The sequence below is a fragment of the Nomascus leucogenys genome, chromosome 9 (genome assembly GCF_006542625.1).
Source record: "Nomascus leucogenys isolate Asia chromosome 9, Asia_NLE_v1, whole genome shotgun sequence".
Classification (NCBI taxonomy): Eukaryota; Metazoa; Chordata; class Mammalia; order Primates; family Hylobatidae; genus Nomascus; species Nomascus leucogenys.
In genome coordinates, this window is record NC_044389.1 from 34,348,999 (window position 1) to 34,370,714 (window position 21,716).

Sequence of the window (21,716 nt, forward strand, 5' to 3'; positions counted from 1 at the left end):
AGCTATTGCACTCCAGCCTGGGCAACAAGAGTGAGACTCCGTCTCAAAAAAAAAAAAAAAAACGAATAACCAGGTCAGAGTCATCATTAGCATTTTGGAACTAGTATCCCTTACTCCTGTACTTAAACTTTCCTGTCATTTCCCATTTGGAAAAAATTCTGTAAGCTTTGTTCTTTAACAGAAACACAATTTTATACCAAACAATGATTCCTTTCCCAGCATCTGAAATGTGTCTGTTGAAGCATGAAATGATCACCAAGTCAGCCTTTTATATTTAGTTATATTTTGTTGATTGTCAGCTTACAGGTTTTTAGAATTTATTAGCTTAAAGATCTTATAATTTATCCAGTGGGATGCCAGGTTTTATAGTTTACCATTACCTGGAAAGATTTATAAGAGATTTTATCCTTGTGTATATACTTAAGATTTATAAATTATATTTTAGTAACTCAAAATGTAATACGCATTTACTTTTTAGGTTTAAACAAGTCTCTTAAGTGGTGTTTCCTCACCGATGGAGAATTACTTCCAAGCAGAAGCTTACAACCTGGACAAGGTGTTAGATGAATTTGAACAAAATGAAGGTGAGAATTTATATTGGTGAATCTGTTTGCATATGTGGTATAGAGAATGTGGGGATATAAGAGGATGCAGTATTTAAAAAAATAAAACCAGGTCTGATGACTTAATGATAGTAATATTAATTAATAATAATACAGGGGAAGAAATAACATTTTTTAGCACTAAATGCCAGATACTTAAAATCCCACAGACCTTCTTTTTTTTTTTTTTGAGACGGAGTCTCGCTCTGTCACCAGGCTGGAGTGCAGTGGCGTGATCTTGGCTCACTGCAAGCTCCGCCTCCGGGGTTCACGCCATTCTCCTGCCTCAGCCTCTCCGAGTAGCTGGGACTACAGGCGCCCACCAGCACGCCCGGCTAATTTTTTGTATTTTTAGTAGAGACGGAGTTTCACCGTGGTCTCGATCTCCTGACCTCGTGATCCGCCCGCCTCGGCCTCCCAAAGTGCTGGGATTACAAGCGTGAGCCACCGCGCCCGGCCCCCACAGACCTTCTAATTGCCATTTTATAGATAAGAATAGAGGCACAGAGAGGTTAAGCACTTTTCTCAAAGTTATCTTGCGAACAAGTGGCAGGATTAGAATCCAGGCAGTGTGACACTAGAGCCTGAGCTTTACCTACCCAATACAATGAATGTATGGTCAAGAAATGTGCTTGCATTTCCTAAACTAAGAAAAATAGCTCGTTCCATATTGATTGCCCAATAAAGTAAAGATACATTTAAAACTATTTACATCACAACTGCCTAAATGGTTAATTATATATTCTCAAGCATCAGTAGAAATGTCCACTTAAGATTCATTTCTTTTGTTTGTTTGTTGGTTGGTTGGTTGGTTGGTTTGTTGGTTTGTTTGTTTTTTGAGAAAGTCTTGCTCTGTCTCCCAAGCTGGAGTGCAGTGCTCACTGGAACCTCTGCCTCCCTGGCTGAAGCAATTCCCACGCCTCAGCCTCCAGAGTAGCTGGGATTCCCGCCACCCGCCACCATGCCTGCCCAATGTCCTCAGATAATAATATAAATATGAACCTGATTAATAATGTATTGTGACATGGTTACAAGCAGAATTTCACATACTGTGGCAAACGTTTTTTTTAACATGTGTTGGGCAAATTTAAAATATTTTTAAGTAAAAAGTATAATAAACCCCAGTGTACCCATCATCCAGCTTTTGCAGCATTTCATATGCAGCCATTTTGTTTCATTTATACCTTTATCACCTTCTCACTCCCTGCTTCATTCTTATTTTTTTACAGCTTTTTAAAAGGTAAACTTTATATACATTAGAATGCATAGATCTTAACTGTCCAGTTTTGGCAAATGGGTATATCTCGCAAACCCACATCCCAATTATGATATAGATTGTAGAGCATTCAGTCTCTACAGAAAATTTATTCATTTTCCTTCCTGCTTAATTACTTATCCTAGCCACTGTTCTAATATTTTTTCCATCTAATCCATTAAATTAGCACCTGTCCTGGCTTTGCTCAATCCAAGGGTGCTTTCCCCTTTTCTGGGTCCCATTCACCTGTGGGTCAGTTTAATTATGTTGCTAGATTGAGGTAGAATTCTTCTGTTGTTTGGAATAGTCTGAGATACTACCATTTGGTGACGTATAATTGCAGAGAATTGTCTGAAATATATTTTTTAAAATATATTATTTTTTAGCCCCAAATTAGAAATCTAATATCCTTGGAATATTTAATTTTCAAAGGATAATTAGAAATGTTATTAACTTAGTCATAAGCTTTTCCAGTGTTACAAGCAAACTTATTGTAATTACTTATTTTTTTCCAGATGAAACAGTTTCTTCTACTTTATTGGATACAAAGTGGAATAAGATTCTAGATCCCCCTTCTCACCGGCTGTCATTTAACCCTACGGATGAATCTGCAGTTTCTAATGAGTCACAACCACAACTGAAAGTCTTCTCCCTGGCTCATTCAGCTCCCCTGACCACAGAGGAAAAGGATCATTGTGCTAATGGACAGGACTGTAATCTAAATCCAGAGATTGCCACAATGTGGATTGATGAAAATGCTGTTGCAGAAGATCAGTTAATTAAGAGAAACTGTAGTCGGGATGATCAGTGCAGTGCTGTTGAAGTGGGAGAGAAGAAATGTGGAAACCTGGCTTGTCTGCCAGATGAGAAGAATGTTCTTGTTGTAGCCGTCATGCATAACTGTGATAAAAGGACATTACAAAACGATTTACAGGATTGTAATAATTATAATAGTCAATCCCTTATGGATGCTTTTAGCTGTTCACTGGATAATGAAAACAGACAAACTGATCAATTTAGTTTTAGTATAAATGAGTCCACTGAAAAAGATATGAACTCAGAGAAACAAATGGATCCATTGAATAGACCGAAAATAGAGGGGAGTTCTGTCAACCATCTGTGTCCTACTTCATCTGATAGTCTAGCCAGTGTCTGTTCCCCTTCACAATCAAAGGATGATGGAAGTATAGGTAGAGACCCCTCCATGTCTGCGATTACAAGTTTAATGGTTGATTCAGTAATCTCATCCCAGGGAACAGATGGAGGTCCTGCTATTAAAAAGCAAGAGAACTATATACCAGATGAGGACCTCACTGGCAAAATCAGCTCTCCTAGGACAGATCTAGGGAGTCCAAATTCCTTTTCCCACATGGGTGAGGGGATTTTGATGAAAAAAGAGCCAGTACAGGAGAGCACAACTGAAGAATCCCTCCAGTCTGGTTTACCTTTGCTTCTCAAACCAGACGTGCCTAATGGGTCTGGAAGGAATAATGACTGTGAACGGTGTTCAGATTGCCTTGTGCCTAGTGAAGTTAGGGCTGATGAAAATGAAGGTTATGAACATGAAGAAACTCTTGGCACTGCAGAATTCCTTAATATGACAGAGCATTTCTCTGAATCTCAGGACATGACTAATTGGAAGTTGACTAAACTAAATGAGATGAATGATAGCCAAGTAAACGAAGAAAAGGAAAAGTTTCTACAGATTAGTCAGCCTGAGGACACTAATGGTGATAGTGGAGGACAGTGTGTTGGATTGGCAGATGCAGGTCTAGATTTAAAAGGAACTTGCATCAGTGAAAGTGAAGAATGTGATTTCTCCACTGTTATAGATACACCAGCAGCAAGTTCTCTATCTAATGGTTGTGATTCCTATGGAATGCAAGGCCCAGGTGTTTCTTTTGTTCCAAAGACTTTACCCTCCAAAGAAGATTCAGTAACAGAAGAAAAAGAAATAGAGGAAAGCAAGTCAGAATGCTACTCAAATATTTATGAACAGAGAGGAAATGAGGCTACAGAAGGGAGCGGACTACTTTTAAACAGTACTGGTGACCTAATGAAGAAAAATTATTTACGTAATTTCTGTAGTCAAGTTCCATCAGTGCTTGGGCAATCTTCCCCCAAGGTAGTAGCAAGCCTGCCATCTATCAGTGTTCCTTTTGGTGGTGCAAGACCCAAGCAACCTTCTAATCTTAAACTTCAAATTCCAAAGCCATTATCAGACCATTTACAAAATGACTTTCCTGCAAACAGTGGAAATAATACTAAAAATAAAAATGATATTCTTGGGAAAGCAAAATTAGGGGAAAACTCAGCAACCAATGTATGCAGTCCATCTTTGGGAAACATCTCTAATGTTGATACAAATGGGGAACATTTAGAAAGTTATGAGGCTGAGATCTCCAGTAGACCATGCCTTACATTAGCTCCAGATAGCCCAGATAATGATCTCAGAGCTGGTCAGTTTGGAATTTCTGCCAGAAAGCCATTCACCACTCTGGGTGAGGTGGCTCCAGTATGGGTACCGGATTCTCAGGCTCCAAATTGCATGAAATGTGAAGCCAGGTTTACATTCACCAAAAGGAGGCATCACTGCAGAGCATGCGGGAAGGTAAGTTGCATGTATACGCTCAGAAATCGGGCATGCGCATTTTGTAATGCTGTATTAGATAGTAATAAAGGCAATGTAAGGTGAATATATGTCTGGTTGAGTTGACAAAAATAGCATTTTTGAAAACCCAGTTCTAGTAAATTTCTATATAAAAAATGACGTCACTGATTCTTAGATAGTATATGTAATTTTTTTTTTGTTGCCATGATTTATGCTGAATCAGTTTTTATGAAGAGATGAGAATTGAGGAAGTGTAAACTTTGTGGTTTCTGTATTGATAGCTACTTGGTTAATGTAATAGCTTGAAATAAGGAAGTTATTCTTTCAGTTTAGGAAATATTTGTCATTAACTTATTGCATTATTTATTGAAAAATGCATTTAAATACAAAAATAAAAATAAAAATTACATTTAATTTTTGAAAAATATTACACGTAGAATCTATCCCACTTTTTTCTGTGAGATTTTTGCCATTATACAAAACATTCTGGAACTCTTTATACACATGCACACATATTTTTGTCTTTTCTCCCATATAACTTTGATACAAAGTAGAGTTGAAGTCTGTAGATTTTTATGACAAGGTTGTAAGAATATTCCTTAGCTCTCCCCAAATTTTGTTAGCTAAAAACACATCTTTTTTTGTTTGTTTGTTTGTTTAGAGTTATAAATAAGGAAGGAAGGAGATTTTATATTTTTGAGATTTGGTGTCAGGTCTAGAATAAAATTTCAGCTTTGTTGCTATTAATTATATAACTTTACTAAGCCTTAGTTTTATAATCTGTAAAAACAAACCAAAAAAGATTAATAACTTTTATTGGGCTGTTGTCAAGATTAAATGAGATCTCAGAAGTCATAGTGCTCAATGATTAATCTCTATCTCCCTTCTTGCCTGATTTCTTGGTCCATCTGTATTAATTAGGGTGCTTTCAACTTCAAGGAACAGAGTGTTTGACCCCCAGTGACTTAGGTGAAAATAACATTTATTTCATGTAAACAGAAGCTATGAGACTCAGTGATTTATGTCTGGGTGCAGAGACAGGATCGTGGAAGTTCTCTTGGTCTTCCCCTCATGTCAGAAGATACTATCTCAGTTCTGATTATCAGGTCTCAACCTGACAACTTCCTAAGCACAAAGAAATTGGCTGGGGGGCAAAAGAGCCTACTCTACTCTTGCCACACACTTATCAGGGAGGAAGGGATCTCCAGCAACTTCCTTTAATTTATTGGCCAGTTTTAGACCATGACCAATTACAGGCGAAGGGAACTGGGATTATCTGATCAATCATGATTTATCTCCTGGGGCTGAGCACAATGTTGCCTGAAAAAAAGTGGGATTCTGTTAACAAAGGAGAAGGGGAAGTAGTAATATGTAGGATGAGTAAGTCTAGACGTCTAATATACAACATGAGGACTATGCATAATAAAATCATACTATATTTGGGATTTGTGCAAAATGAGTAGATTTTAGTTCCTCTTGCCACAAAAATGGGTAACTATGTGAGAATAGATAGGTTAATTTGCTTCACTATAGCACCCTTTTTACTATCTGGATGTGTCTCATAACATCATGTTGTATACCTTAAATGTATACAATAAAATTTATTTTAAAAAAAGGAGAGGCGGAAAATGGTTCCTAGGTGGGCAGTCACTAAGGTTTACTAGAAGATCCTAGCACAAAAGAACCAAATTACAGGGAGCAGAAAGAAGCTAAAGCTGACCCTGGGCTTGTTGGTTTCTGATTGCTAAAGTTTGAAGAAAATAATGTGTCTAATTCCTAAATATTTTCCAGTCTTCTTGTTGTTAGCTGAAGTACTATTTGGAGATTAGGTTCATCATTTTTATGTTGTTCTGTATTTTGCTTACTGTAACACTTTCTGAAATTTTTGCTTTCTTAAGTAAATAATGAAAACATTTTTGGTATAGGCCAGCACATCCAGTTATAATGAGTAAATAGGTACCTTAGATGGATTCAGAAAGAAAATGATGCACAAAATGCATCATAAATTGCAAAATGGTTGGAATTTTTGCTGAGTGGAATTTGTGGAATTTATGAATTCATGGATTCATGTGGCTTATGGATTCATAATTTCATCTTTTTCCCTCATTTACCTTGGAGATGTTATAAGTATTAATGAGATAATATCTGTAAAAATCCTTGAGCTTCTCAGAAGAAAAGGGCTTATAAACAGATACTAATTGGATTATGCTGAGAATGCAATTAGAAAAATACCCCAAGCGATGTGATTTTGTCAAATAATGTTATATATCGAAAAAAAGAAAGTTTGTTCCATTTCAGTAGAAATTAAGCATACGTAGTAATTACTTAGTATTTATAGCTATATTCCCTTTACTGCAACAAGCATATATTGTGTCTAATATATAAAAGGTTCTAGGCTAGGTATTGGGGATTCAGAGGTATATAAATTGGAATTTATGATGTCATGGGAATCTTTTTTTTGAGACAGAGTCTCTGTTGCCCAGGCTGGAGTGTGTGGCGTGATCTCAGTTCAGTGCAACCTCTGCCTCCTTGGCTCAGGTAATTCTCCTGCCTCAGCCTCCTGAGTCGCTGGGACCACAGGCATGTGCCACCAAGCATGGCTAATTTATTTATTTCCATAGTAGCGATGGAGTTTTACCATATTGGCCAGGCTGGTCTCGAACTCCTGACCTCAAGTGATCCACTTGCCTTGGCCTCCCAAAGTGCTGGGATTATAGACATGAGCCACTGCGCCCAGCCGATCTACTGACTTTCTAATTATGATTTCATTTATGTCTTATCTTAGTTTATTATTTGTTTTTGCAATTCAGTTCTAAGCTCCATGAGGGTAAGGATTTTTTCTGCCTTGATTGCTGCTGTATCCTGAGCCCTAGAACATATGGGTGCTCAGTAGATAGTTGTTAGATGAATGAAAAAATAAGTGAATACTATTTCTTAATGCAGCAGTACTTTTTTTTTTTTTAATCCAGTGCCTTCAATCTTTAGATGATGGTATCAAATTTAGATATAACGGGTGTAAGAACTTTGGAAAATATTTTAAATTAGTCATATGTATTGTTCCTACTTAAGAACAGATTCAAACCAAAATGTTTCTTTCCCTAGTTTCTTATTTACTTATGTACTGATGGGAACAAATAGATATGAGAGTAGTAAGTAGCTGCTTTAGAATATTACATGGCAATTCACAGTTTCCCTCATACTTTGCATGAAAATCTGTCTTGCCTTGTAATTATTGTGATTTTAGCCATCTGGCATGAAAAAAACAGAACCAACATTTAGATTAATCTTGGGTTCTAGTGAAGCTGAACCCAGGGAAGTATTTTCCATTACACACCCTCCGAAAACCTGTATTGGTTAAAAGTGGTCTCACCCATGTCATAGCACTTATCACGTAGTATTGTCTTTGTCTTTGTTCCCCATTAGGCTGTAAAGATCTTGAGATTGCCTCTGATTTATCTTTGTATCCAGCATCCAGCACAAATAACCTGGCACCTATGAAGTACTCAATAAATGTTTGTTAATGAGTGAGTAAATGAGTCTCAGATCATTGATTAATTTAACAAACACTGAGTGCCTGTTATTTGTCTGTCACTGTGCTGGGTGCCGAGCTTACACCAATGATGTTGTGCTCCCTACCCTCATGGTATGTACAGATTAGGCCAGTGACAAAAACCAAAAAAAAAAAAAAAAAAAAAAAAAAAATGACTTGTGGCAAGGGCTATGAAGGAGATAAGGAGGAATACTATAAAAAATGGGGGTGGGAGAAGAAGGTATGAGAAGACATCTGAGAAGTGACATAGATGACACATCAAGGTTGAGTCAGTTCTTCAAAGAACAGAGAGAAAAATGCTGCAGGAAGTAGAACAGCATGGACAAAGCCATTGAGGTTAAGAAGGCACCTATTCAACCAACTGAAGGAACTCCAGTATAGTGAACGAGGGAAAAGTCACATAAAAAGAGATGGGAAAGCAGGTGGGGTGGCACAGGCCTGTTGTCCCAGCTACTCGATAGGCTGAGCATGTTATGATCATGCCTGCGAATAGCTGCTGTATTCCATCCAGCCAGAGTGGCAGAGCTGAGACCCCATCTCCATTAAAAAAAAAAAATGCTGATGAGGAAGTTAAGGAATAGATGACGTAGAGCTTTGCAGGTCATGTAAGGAGCACAGTGGGAAGCCATGAGAATGGATGAGATTACCAAGGGAAGAGAATGGACTCAGGGCTGAGCCCTTGTGGTCAAGCAGAGGAGGACCCAGTACCAGTTGCCAAGGAGTGAGCAGAGAGGTACATAGAAAACCAGGAAAATATGGTCTCTTGGAAGTCAAAAGAGGAATGTAGTTTGTGAAAGGGGTTATCACCTTTATAAAATACTGTCAGTAAGATATGGGTAGGAAAGGGACCATTGGACTTGGCTATAACAGGGTCATTGAAAAAAGCTGATTGAGTGGAGCAATGTATACAGAAGCCAGATGGGAATGGGTTGAAAGTGGAATATGAAGGGAGGAAGTGGAGATGGCTTTTTCATGAAACTTTTGCCATGAAAACAGAAAAAAATTGTAGCCATTATTAGATGGAGATGGTGGTTATGGATGCCTTTTTGAGGATGGGAAATACTGTTGTATTTATGTAGTGGCATGGGTGATTCTCTAGAAAAGAAGTTTTAGGAGAAAGGTAGGATTAAACAAAGGAAGAGAAAAATCCTTGAGAAGGCCAAAGGAATGGCATCTACAACATGTTGAGGATTTGCGCTTCAGTGGGTAGGGCCAGACAGAGGTTGGTTTATGAAGTTAGTGGTGAGAGCATGAAGAATTTACTCCTGATTGGCTCATACTTCATTTAGAAAATATAAACATTGTGAAGGGTGAAATAGGGATAGATGATGAAGGTTTGAGGAGAGTGAGATAGTTACATTGGAGGGGGAAAGTAAAGCCTAATAGTGAATTGAAATTTCAAGAGCCCTTTGTGCTTGGCATCAAACTTTCAGTCAGTTAGATGAATTAAAAAATAATCTAGTCCAGTCCTGACTTAATGGGTTAGATTCAGTATTTGTCCTTGGAGATATGGTGAGATTGTTATATTATCTTTGCAATACATGCATTTTAGGTTGGAGAAGCAAGAAAAGTTCTGTAGGACCAGTCTGTGCTACTATGTATTTCCATGTATTTGTTCTTTTTTAAAAAAATTTTAGCTGGATGCAGTGGCTCACGCCTGTAATCTCAGCACTTTGGGAGGCTGAGGCAGGTGGATAGCTTGAGATCATGAGTTTGAGACCAGCCTGGCCAATATGGTGAAATCCCATCTCTACTAAAAATACAAAACTTAGCTGGGCGTGGTGGCAGGCGCCTGTAATGCCAGCTACTTGGGAGGCTGAGGCACGAGAATTATTTGAACCCAGGAGGCAGAGGTTGCAGTGAACCGAGATCGAGATCACACCACTGCACTCCAGCCTGGGTGACAGAGCGAGACTCTGTCTCAAAAAAAAAAAAAATTATGACATATTATTTGTTCTTTCATTCAGTGAGCATTTACTTATTGCTTGGTATTCTGTTTTTTACTAAAGAGAAGTGAAAAAAAAAGGAAAAGAATGGGCCTCCTGGTAAAACATACCACTCATGTTTCTGTAGATGACTTAAAGATATGAAATGAGAAATGAACAGTTACAAAGCTGCAGATGCTCTGCAGTGGGAAGCAGATAGATTGTGGTGGTGGTGGTGAGAATGAGATACTAATATTTATTGAGTGTTTACCATGTGCCAGGCTTTTCTAAATCCAGACTTACAGACTTTATTTAATACACATAACAATCCTATGAAGTAGCTAGCTACTGTTAAAATCCACATTTACAAGTGACAAAATAGGCCTAGAAAGATTAAGTAACTTGTTCAAAATCACACAGCCAGTAAGTGGAGTTAGGATTCAAACTCAGGGACTTTGACTTCTAGAAACAAAAGAGAGCTAGCATTTGTTTAGTGCCTACTCTGTGCTTTATTTATTATCTAACTGTAAACCTGTGTGATAGTTGGTGGTATACCTAATTAACGTTGAAGAAACTGATATGGTAGGACCCTGATGCAGTCTTGCTAGCTGTATAACTCATGCTCTTTCCCATAAATAAAGTTAAGAGAATAAAACAAATAGGTTTCTTTATGGTGATTTTTATGTTATTTTCTTTGCATTTCTGAGAGGAATGTCTGCATTTATACCATAATTTTTATTTTTATTTTTAATTTTTGGAGACAGGGTCTCACTCTGTCGCCCAGGCTGGAGTGCAGTGATGCAATCTCAACTCACTGCAGCCTCTACTTCCTGGGCCCAGGCAATTATCCCACCTCAGCCTGCTGAGCAGCTGGGACTACAGGCACACACCACCACACCCAGCTAATTTTGTGTTTTTTTGTAGAGACCAGATTTTGCCGTGTTGCCTGAGCTAGTCTCAAAACTCCTGGGCTCAACTGATACATCAGCCTTGGCCTCTCAAAGTGCTGGGATTACAGGTGTGAGCCACCATGCCTGGCCTTTATGCCATAATTTTTAAAACAAATGCCTTAAATACTATTTCAAAAAGAAAGATGAAAAATATCTAATATTTATTTTATTAGATATAAATTTCTTATTTTGAATAGTTATGTGTTAAATTAGTTGCAGTTTATTTTTGGGTAACTTGAGTTGAAGTCATTTTTGTTTAACATTTGAGAATTTAGATGTGAACAGAGAATAACCTTCATAAAACCTGAATTAGTAACACATTAAGACAAATAATGTTTTGGCTTATACCTTCAGAGATCAGTTTTCTTAAGGATTTTTTTTATCCTGTTTTTTTTCCTGGTTTTTTTTTTTTTTTTTTTTTTTTTTTTGAGACAAACTCTTAGTCTGTTGCCCAGGCTGGAGTGCAGTGGCATGATCGTGGCACACTGCAACCTTGACCTTCCAAGGTCAAGCGATCCTTCCACCTCAGCCTCCTGGGTAGCTGGGTCTACAAGCATGTGCCACCACGCGTAACTAATTTTTTTTTTTTTTTTTGAGATGGAGTTTCACTCTTGTTGCCCAGGCTGGAGTGCAGTAGCAAGATCTTGGCTCACTGCAACCTCCGCCTCCTGGGTTCAAGCGATTCTCCTGCCTCAACCTCCTAAGTAGCAGGGATTACAGGTGCCTTGCCACCACACCCAACTAATTTTTTTTATTTTTAGTGGAGATGGGGTTTCATCATGTTGACCAGGCTGGTCTTGAGCTCCTGACCTCAGGTGATCCACCCACCTTTGCCTCCCAAAGTGTTGGGATTACAGGCATGAGCCACTGCGCCCAGCCACTAATTTTTTAAAAAATTTAGTGTTTCCTAGGCTGGTCTCGAAATCCTGGGCTCAAGGGATCCTCTTCACCTCGGCCTCCCCAAGTGTTGGGATTATATGTGTGAGCCACTGTTCCTGGCTTCCTTTGATTTTAAAACATGGCCACTGGTTGGACTCCTTGGGAAGCAGAAAGGTAGTAGGCTCTCACTCAGTACCAAATGTTATTAACAGATAACTTAGGTGCAAAGTGGGATAAAACACATGTAGCTAGGAAATGTTTGCACTAAGTTCATGCTATTTTTTGTTTTTTGCATCTCTTCTGAAAGCCATCTCCCTCTCAATATCTAGTCTGCTGATGCATTCTAAATACTAGTCACAATTTTTTATTGTAAAATGTACGTAACCTAAAATTTACCAGTGTATATGGGTTTGAGGGTATATGGTTCAGTGGCGTTAAATGCATCACATTGTTGTACAACCATAACAACTATTTCCAGAATTTTTGTTTTTTTTGAGACGGAGTCTTGCTTTGTTGCCCAGGCTGGAGTGCAATGGCGCGATCTCGGCTCACTGCAACCTCTGCCTCCTGGGTTCAAGCGATTCTCCTGCCTCAGCCTCCCGAGTAGTTGGGATTACAAGTGCCCATCACCACGCCTGGCTAATTTTTGTGTTTTTAGTAGAGATGGGGTTTCGCCATGTTAGTCAGGCTGGTCTCGAACTCCTTACCTCAGGTGATCTGCCCGCCTCGGCCTCCCAAAGTGCTGGGATTACAGGCGTGAGCCACCATGCCCAGCCATTTTTATCATCTCAAACTTAATAACTTCCCATCTTTCCTTGCCCCTAATGCCTGGTGACTGCTATTCTACTCTCTGTATGAATTTCACTATTCTAGGTACCTCATATAAGAGGGGTTACACAATGCTTGTACCTTTATGTCTATCTTCACATTTCATCCATGTTGTAGCATGTATTAGTCAGAAGGACAGAACCAATAGGATATGGAGATATATATATATATGACTTTAATAGGTAGGATATATGTATATATACAAGAGTTTATTAGGGAGAATCAACTCACATGGTTAGAAGGTGAATTCCCACAATAATCTATTGGCAAGCTCGGGAAGGAGAAGCTAGTGGTAGGGCTCAGCCCAAGTTTGAAAGCCTGAAAAGCAGAGAAACCAACAGTGCAGCCCTCAATCTGAGGCCTAAGGTCTGAGAGCCCCCAGGAGGCTGCTAGTGCAAGTCTCAGAATCCAGAGCCCAAAGAACCTGGAGTCTGATGTGAATGGGCAGGAGGAGAGGATATAAGCGTCTGGCAAGGAAAAAGAGAAAGCAAGCCAGAAGACTCAGCAGGCAGGCTTATCTTTGCTTCTTCTGCCTGCTTTGTTTTAGTGCACTGGCAGCTGATTGTATGGTGCCCACCCCCATTGAGAGTGGTCTTCCTCTCCCAGTCCACTGACGCAAATGTCAGTCTCCTCTGGCAATACCCTCACGGACGTACCCAGAAACAATACCAGCCATCTAGGCATTCCTCAATCCAGTCAAGTTGACACTTAATACTAATCATCACATAGCGTGTATCAGAGTTTCATTCCTTTTTAAGTCTGAATATTTCATTGTATGTATGTACCACATTTTGTTAATTCATTTAACCATCAGTGCACACTTCAGTTGTTTCCACCTCTTGGCTATTACCAATAATGCTACTATGAACATGGGTGTACAAGTATCTATTTGAGTCCCTGCTTTCAGTTCTTTGTGTATATACCCAGAAGTAGAATTGCTGGATTATACGGTAGATCTGTGTTTAATTTTTTGATTAAGCACCATATTCTTTTTCCACTGCAGTTGCACAATTTTCCATTCCCGTCAACAATTCACAGGAGTTCCAGTTTCTCCACATCTTCTTTGGCTTTGTGTCCCCACCCAAATCTCATCTCGAATTGTAATCCCCGTGTGTTGGGGGAGGCGCCTGGTAGGAGGTGATTGAATAGTGGGGGCAGATTTCCCCCTTGCTGTTCTCATAATAGTGAGTTCTCATGAGATCTGGTTGTTTGAAAGTGTGTGGCACTTTCCCCTTTGCATGCTGTCTCTCTCCTGCTCCACCATGGTAAGATGTGCTTGCTTCCCCCTTTGCCCTTTGCCGTAATTGTAAGTTTCCTGGGGTCTTCCAGTCATGCTCCCTGTTAAGTCTGTGGAACTGTGAACCAGTGAAATCCCTTTTCTTCATAAATTATCCAGTCTCCAGTAGTTCTTTGTAACAATGTGAAAACAGACTAATACACTCGTCAACACTTGTTTTCTATTGTTTTGATAATAGCCATATTAATAGGTGTGAAGTGGTATCTCATTGTGGTTTTGGTTTGTATTTCTCTAATGATTAGTGATGTTGAGCATCTTTTCATGTACTTACTGATCTCTATATTAAAAATCTTTGGAGAAATGTCTATTCAGGTCTTTTGCCCATTTTTAAATTGGGTTGTGTTTTCGGTTGAGTTTTAGAGCTCTTTATATATAATTCTGGATATCAGTCTCCTGTCACGTAAATGATTTGCAGATATTTTCTCTCATTCTTGGATTTTTCACTCTGTTGTCCTTTGATGCACCAAAGTTTTTAATTTTGATGAACTCCAACTTACATTTTCTTTTGTTGCCTGTGCTTTTGGTGTCATATCAAAGAAATCATCTCCAAATTTGATGTCATGAAGTCTTTCCCTTATGTTTTCTTCTAAGTGTTTTGCAGTTTTAGTGCTTGTGTTTAGGTCTTTTATCCATTTTGAGTTAATTTTTTGTATATAGTATTAGCTTAGTTTTATTCTTTTGAATGTGGATATCTGGTTTTCTCAGTACTATTTGTTGGAAAGACTGTTCTGTTCCTATGGAATGGTTTTGGCACTCTTGTCAAAACTTACTGGACCATATAAGTGAGAGTTTATTTCTGGGCTTTTTTCTATTCCATTGGTCTTTAAGTCTGTCTTTAATGTCAGTACCACACGGTTTTGATTACCGTGCTTCGTAGTAAGTTTTGAAACCATGGAACATGAGTCCTCTGGGGTTGTTGTTTGTCAAGATTATTTTGGCTATTCTGGATCCCTTGAGATTCAATTTGAATTTGAGAATGGATTTTTCTGTTTCTGCAGAAAACATGGTTGGGGTTTTGATAGAGATTGCGTTGAATCTGTAGATCACTTTGGGCATTGTTGACATCTTAATAATAAGCCTTCTAGTCCATGAACATGGGATGTTTTTCCACTTATTTATATGTTCTTTAATTTCTTTTAGCAATCTTTTGTCTTTTGTAGTTTTCACAGTGTAAGTATTTTACCTCCTTGGTTAAGTTAATTTCTAGGTATTTTATTCTTTTTGATGCTATTGTAAATGGAATTGTTTCCTTAATTTCGTTTTTGGATAATTCATTATTACTACGTAGAAATGCAACGGACTTTTTTGTTGATTTTGTATCCTGAAACTTTGCCACATTTATTAGCTCTAACAGTTTTTGTGTGTTTGTGGGGAATCTTCAAGGTTTTCTAAATGTAGCATATGTTGTCAGTATACAGAGATAATTTTACCTTTTCCTTTCCAATTTGGATGCCTTTTATTTGTTTGTAATTGCTCTGGCTAAATTTCCAATACTATGTTAAATAGACATGGCAAAAGTACATATCCTTGTCTTGTTTCTATCTTAAAGCAAAAGTTCTGTCAGTCTTTTTTTTTTTTTTTTGAGACAGGGTCTGTCACCCAGGCTTGAGTGCACTGCCACGATCTCAGCTCACCACATCCTCAACCTCCTGGGTTCAAGGTATCCTCCCACCTCAGCCTCCTGAGTAGCTGGGACTAACAGGCATGCACCACCACACCTGGCTAATTTTTTTTTATTTTTAGTAGACATGAAGTCTACTGTGTTGCCCAGGCTGGTTCTGAACGCCTAGGCACAAGCAATCTGTTTGTCTGGGCCTCCAAAAGTGCTAGGATTGCAGGTGTGAGTCACCATGCTTGGCCAGCTTTCAGTCGTTTTTTGTTGTTGTTGTTGTTGTTGTTGTTTGTTTTTGTTTTTTGAGATGGAGTCTCGCTCTGTTGCCCAGGCTGGAGTGCAGTGGCGCGATCTTGGCTTACTGCAACCTCTGCCTCTCAGGTTCAAGCAATTCTTCTGCCTCAGCCTCCCGAGTAGCTGGGATTACAGGCACATGCCACCATGCCTGGCTAATTTTTGTATTTTTAGTAGAGACAGGGTTTCACCATGTTGGCCAGGCTAGCTTTCAGTCTTTTACCAGTGCATATGATGTTGGCTCTGGGTTTTTAATATATGGCCTTTATTATGCCGAAATAATTTACTTCTGTTACTAGGGGTTTTTTTTAAGTTTTTTTTAAATCATGAAAGAGTGTTGAATTTTGTTAAATGCTTTTTCTGTAAGAATTGAGATGATCATTTGGGGTTTTTTGTTTCATTTTGTTCAGGTAATGTGATTTCATTAATTGGTTTTCATATGTTGAATTATCCTTGCATTCCAGTAATAAATATCACTTGGTCATGGTGTATAATTCTATTAATATGTTCAATTCAATTTGCTATTATTTTCTTGAGGATTTTTGTATCAATATACATTCATACAGAATATTGGTCTGTAGTTTTCTTATAATATGTTTGCCTTGTTTTGGTATCAAGATAGTGCTGGCTTCACAGAATGAGTTAGGAAGTGTTTCCTCCTCTTCAATTTTTTGGAAGAGTTTGAGAAGGATTGGTGTTCTTTAAATGTTTGGTAGAATTTGCCAGCAAAATCATCTGATCTGGGGCTTTACTTTGTTGGGAAGTTTTTGATTACTGATTCAATCTCCCCACTAGTTATAGGTTTATTCAGATTTTCTGTTTATTACTGATTCAGTCTTGGTAGATTTTGTGTTTCTAGAAGTTTATCCATTTAATCTAGATGAGTCACATTTTTGTTGTAGTGCTGAGGCATTTTTTTTTACAAAAAATTGGTACTCATATACATAAAGTAATATGAACTTAAAATTCATACATTTACTTCATTTTTTAGCTTGACATTCTAGTAAATCTTTTGCTCCATTGATTTTTGGTTATGATAGAAGAAGATCTACCTGGATGATTTAAGAGTGTAATTTGTCAATGAGCACCTCTTATTTTCTCTTTATTGGCAGTAGTGCTTACAGCTACTATTAATGCTGCTTTCCATTTTGTCATTTCGGGTTCAGACATACTTCTGTAATAGCCACCACCAAAGGCAGATTTTGGTAGACTTTGAAAAATTTGGTTTTGGTTGTTGTTGTTGTTTGTTTTGGGGTTGTTTTGTTTTGTTTTGTTTTGTTAGAGACGGAGTCTTGCTCTGTTGCCCAGGCTGAAGTGCAATAGTGCAATCTCGGCTCACCGCAACCTCTGCCTCCCGAATTCAAGTTTTTCTCCTGCCTCAGACTCCCAAGTAGCTGGGACTACAGGCGTATGCCACCACACCCGGCTAATTTTTTGTATTTTTAGTACAGACGAGGTTTTACCGTGTTAGCCAGGATGGTCTCGATCTCCTGACCTCATGATCCGCCCGCCTTGGCCTCCCAAAGTGCTGAGATTACAGGCATGAGCCACCATGCCTGGCCGAAAAATTTGTTTTACTTGAGGTTCCACATGCCTTATATAAGGGTTGCAAAACATAACAGCCTGCAAATCCTGCAGCAGCAATGGTCAGTCCAACTGCTACCACTGTACTGGCCATGGCTGGGCTCCCCTGCTGCACCAGGAGCATGGCTCATCTCAGCCCAGAGGTCGTGGCCAACAATGACACACCTTTGCCAGAGAGTGACACAGGCACTGATGGCAAGCACAATCCACTGGATTATAATTTTTTTAAACAAGAGAATTATTTGGAAAACAGTTTAGGTGCGGTGGCTCACAGTTGTAATCCCAGCACTTTGGGAGGCCAAGGCAGGCAGATCACTTGAGCCCAGGAATTCTAGACCAGCCTGGGCATGGTGGCATATGCCTGTAGTCCCAGCTACTCAAGAGGATCACCTGAGCCCAGGGTGATCGAGGCTGCAGTGAGCTGTGCTCACACCACTGCACTCCAGCCTGGGTGACAGAGTGGACCCTATCTCAAAAAAGAAAGAAAAACACAGAGTTTATGTTGTTGTTGCATGTTGAGTCTTAAATCAATGCTTTCTCTGGCGGAACGAATCAGAAGTTGGTTATACAGTGTCAACTGGCAAAGTATAAATAATAAATAAAATAATAAATATAAATAAATAAATAAAATAAATAATATAAATTATTTATAATAATAAAAATAAAATAAATAAACTGTATAAATAAAGACACTAGCAAAATGTCTTTATTATTTACAGCATCTACATTAGTTGTTAAAACCATCACATTTTCAATATATAAATGGGCAAAAAGATGTTTAGGTGGGTTAGTAAACAATGGAGAAATTTTAATTTGATACTAAGAGGTAGAAATTAAAATTTTATGCCTATATAACAAAAAATTGAAAATATTGATAGTATTCAATGCTGGTGAAATTGACACTGGCATATTTACACATTTAGAAAGACACACGTGGGTCGCTGGGGAACCCAGGCTGTCCTAGGAAGCCAAGTGGGAGTGGCACAGAGCTGCTGGAGATCCTGAGAACCTGAGTTTTTTCAAGCAGCCAGAATATTTTAAAAATGACCACACCAAACAAGACACCTCCTGGTGCTGACCCTAAGCAGTTGGAAAGGACTGGAACAGTACGGGAAATTGGGTCACAAGAAATTGGGTCACTCTCATCTTGCAAACCAGGATTTGGAGTGGATCAGTTACGAGATGACAATCTAGAAACTTATTGGCAATCAGATGGCTCCCAGCCTCATTTAGTGAACATCCAATTCAGAAGAAAAACAACAGTTAAGACATTATATATTTATGCAGACTACAAATCTGATGAAAGCTATACTCCAAGCAAGATCTCAGCCAAAGTAGGAAATAATTTTCACAACCTTCAAGAAATTCGGCAACTTGAATTGGTGGAACCAAGTGGCTGGATTCACATTCCCTTAACTGATAATCATAGGAAGCCATGCACGTTAATGATACAGATTGCTGTTCTAGCCAATCATCAAAATGGAAAAGACACCCATATGAGACAAATTAAAATATACACACCAGTAGAAGAGAGCGCCATTGGTAAATTTCCTAGATGTACAACTATAGATTTCATGATGTATTGTTCAATAAGGTGGCTTTAAAATGATATGGAAGTCATTAAATGTATCTTTGTTTTATCCTGTCTTTAAATAGTATATCAGGTATCTGTATTGAAAAAAGCATCAGTTATTTGCAGTTTTGTATATGCTTAAAAATATTTTATTGTAATTTTGATAAATTTGGGTCATATTATCTTTCTTTAACATGTAATAAAGCTCACATATTTTACATTACTAAAAAAAAAAAAAAAAAGCCATATGTGTGGCTGGGCGTGGTGGCTCACACCTGTAAATCCTAGCACTATGGGAGGCCGAGGCAGGCAGATCGCTTGAGCCCAGGAGTTCAAGAGCAGTGTGGGCAACATGGCAAGACCTGATCTCTGCCAAACAAAAGGGGACGTATGTTCCAATTTTTTGAGCTAATGATTCCTTTTTTGAGTAAATAATTCTTAAAACAAATGCAGTAAACAAAAAGATGTGTATTTTAGTGTTACTAAACTAAATAGCAAATACATTTAAAGTAATTTGTGTCCAAAATCGGGCCAGGTGTGGTGGCTCATTCCTGTAATCCCAGCCCTTTGGGAGGCCAAGGTGAGAGGATCACTTGAGCTCAGGAGTTCGAGACCAGCCCAGGTAACATAGTGAGACCTCATCTCTACTAAAAATTAAAAAATAGATGGATGTGGTGGTACATGCCTGTAGTCCTAGCTACTTGGGAGGCTGAGGTGGAAGGATTCCTTGAGCTTGGGAGTTCAAGACCAGCCTGGGCAACATAACATCTCTGCTAAAAATTAAAAAATAGCTGGATATGGTAGGGCATGTCTGTAGTCCCAGCTACTTGGGAGGCTGAGTTGGGAGGATCACTTGAACCCAGGAGGTCGAGGCTGCAGTGAGCTGTGATTGTGCCAGTACACTTCAGCCTGGGTGATAAATGAGACCATGTCTCAAAAAAAAAAAAAAAAAGGTTAATGGTAAGTTAAATACAATACATACATTTGCTTCAGCCATTAAAAATTATTACAAGGCAGTGTGGAAAATGCTTATGATGGCATATGAATAGAATAGAATAGAATGCAAGCTTATGCTTTGTTTACAATTAAATTATTCTTGGGCATAAAAACAGATATGTCTGAAGGAAAACATATTTTTAAAAAGTAATTTTAGGGCCAGGCACCTGTAATTTACAGGTGGCTCACGCCTGTAATCCCAGCACTTGGGGAGGCCGAGGCAGGCGGATCACCAGAGGTCGGGAGTTCAAGACCAGCCTGACCAACCTATGGAGAAACCCTGACTCTACTAAAAATACAAAATTAGCCAGGCATGGTTGCACATGCCTGTAGTCCCAGCTACTTGGGGGGCTGAGGCAGGAGAATCGCTTGAACCTGGGAGGCGGAGGTTACGGTGAGCTGAGATCGTACCATTGCACTCCAGCCTGGGCAACAAGAGCAAAACCATCTCAAGAAAAAGTAATTTTAGGCTGGACACAGTGGCTCATGCCTGTAATCCCAGCACTTTGGGAGGCCGAGGCAGGTGGATCACCTGAGGTCGGGAGTTCAAGACTAGCTTGGGCAACATGGCAAAACTCCATCTTTATTAAAAATACTAAAATTAGCTGGGTATTGCGGCGTGTACCTGTAGTCCCAGTTACTTGGGAGGTCGCAGTGAGCTGAGATTGCGTCACTGCACTCTAGTCTGGGTAACAGAGAGAGACTCTGACTCAAAAAAAAAAAAAAATTTTAATTCATTGAGTTTGAGATAACTACGCTTTTCTCTCTTTTCTTTCTTTCTTTCTTTCTTTCTTTCTTTCTTTCTTTCTTTTTTTTTGTTTGAGATGGAGTCTCGCTCTGTCGTCCAGGCTGGAGTGCAATGGCGCGATCTTGGCTCACTGCAATCTCCACGTCCCGGGTTCAAGTGATTCTCCTGCCTCAGCCTCCCAAGTAGCTAACAGGCATGCGCCACCACCACACCTAGCTAATTTTTGTATTTTTAGTAGAGACGGGGTTTCACCATGTTGGTCAGGCTGGTCTTGAACTCCTGACCTTGTGATCTGTCCGCATCAGCCTCCCAAAGTGCTGGGATTACAGGCGTGAGCCACCATGCTCGGCTCTTCTTTTTTTTTTTTTTCTGTTTTGAGACAGTTTTGCTCTTGTCGCCCAGGCTGGAGTGCAGTGGCACAACCTCAGCTCACTGCAACCTCCGCTTCCCTTCCCAGGTCTAAGCAATTTTCCTTGCCTCAGCCTCCCGAGTAGCTGGGATTAAGGCATGTGCCACCATGTTCTGCAAATTTGTATATTTTTAGTAGAGATGGGGTTTCACCATGTTGGCTGGGCTGGTACAGCCTCAGTTGGGTATAATATTGAAAGTCTGAATTAGAGCCCTCTTTAACCCTTTCTGTAATGGACACTTAAAATGACTCTGATAATTGTTATTGTTTTCTATTAATAACAGTGAAGTTTAAACAGGTGTTTAGACAGAGGCAAGGGTCTGGATTTGTTTGAACTGCTTTAGATCTTATGATACTGATTTTTGCTATGTGCTAATAAGTGGAGGGATAAAGTACTCTTTGCATTTGACAATTTTTATAAGTTGTTACTTTCACTGGTCTTTGTGAACAGCTGGACATTGGTCAGTCCTATGTACTCTCCTCTCCTGTTTTTATTATTCTCACATCACAGTTATTTTTGTCATAATTATAGGGCTTTTTGAAGACCTGGGACATCATTTTTTGCATTTTCTAATTTGGAAAGAAATAAGTGAGCATTTGATG

General features: G+C 39.0%; 1 protein-coding gene and 2 pseudogenes across 2 annotated transcripts in view; 2 read left to right on the top strand and 1 right to left on the bottom strand.

The window, feature by feature from the left end:
- The window catches only part of ZFYVE9 (zinc finger FYVE-type containing 9), a 202,904-nt gene that overhangs the window by 89,760 nt on the left and 91,428 nt on the right, over positions 1-21,716 (top strand). For both annotated transcript variants that reach the window (XM_003264425.4, XM_030818798.1), the window contains exons 3-4: positions 479-584; positions 2,373-4,468. In XM_003264425.4, coding sequence (XP_003264473.4) covers positions 515-584; positions 2,373-4,468 — 2,166 coding nt within the window. In that variant the 5' untranslated portion in view covers positions 479-514. The remainder of the gene's footprint in view (positions 1-478; positions 585-2,372; positions 4,469-21,716) is intronic.
- On the bottom strand, positions 16,784-17,481 carry LOC100601267 (annotated as a pseudogene).
- LOC101177136 lies at positions 18,378-18,991 on the top strand (annotated as a pseudogene).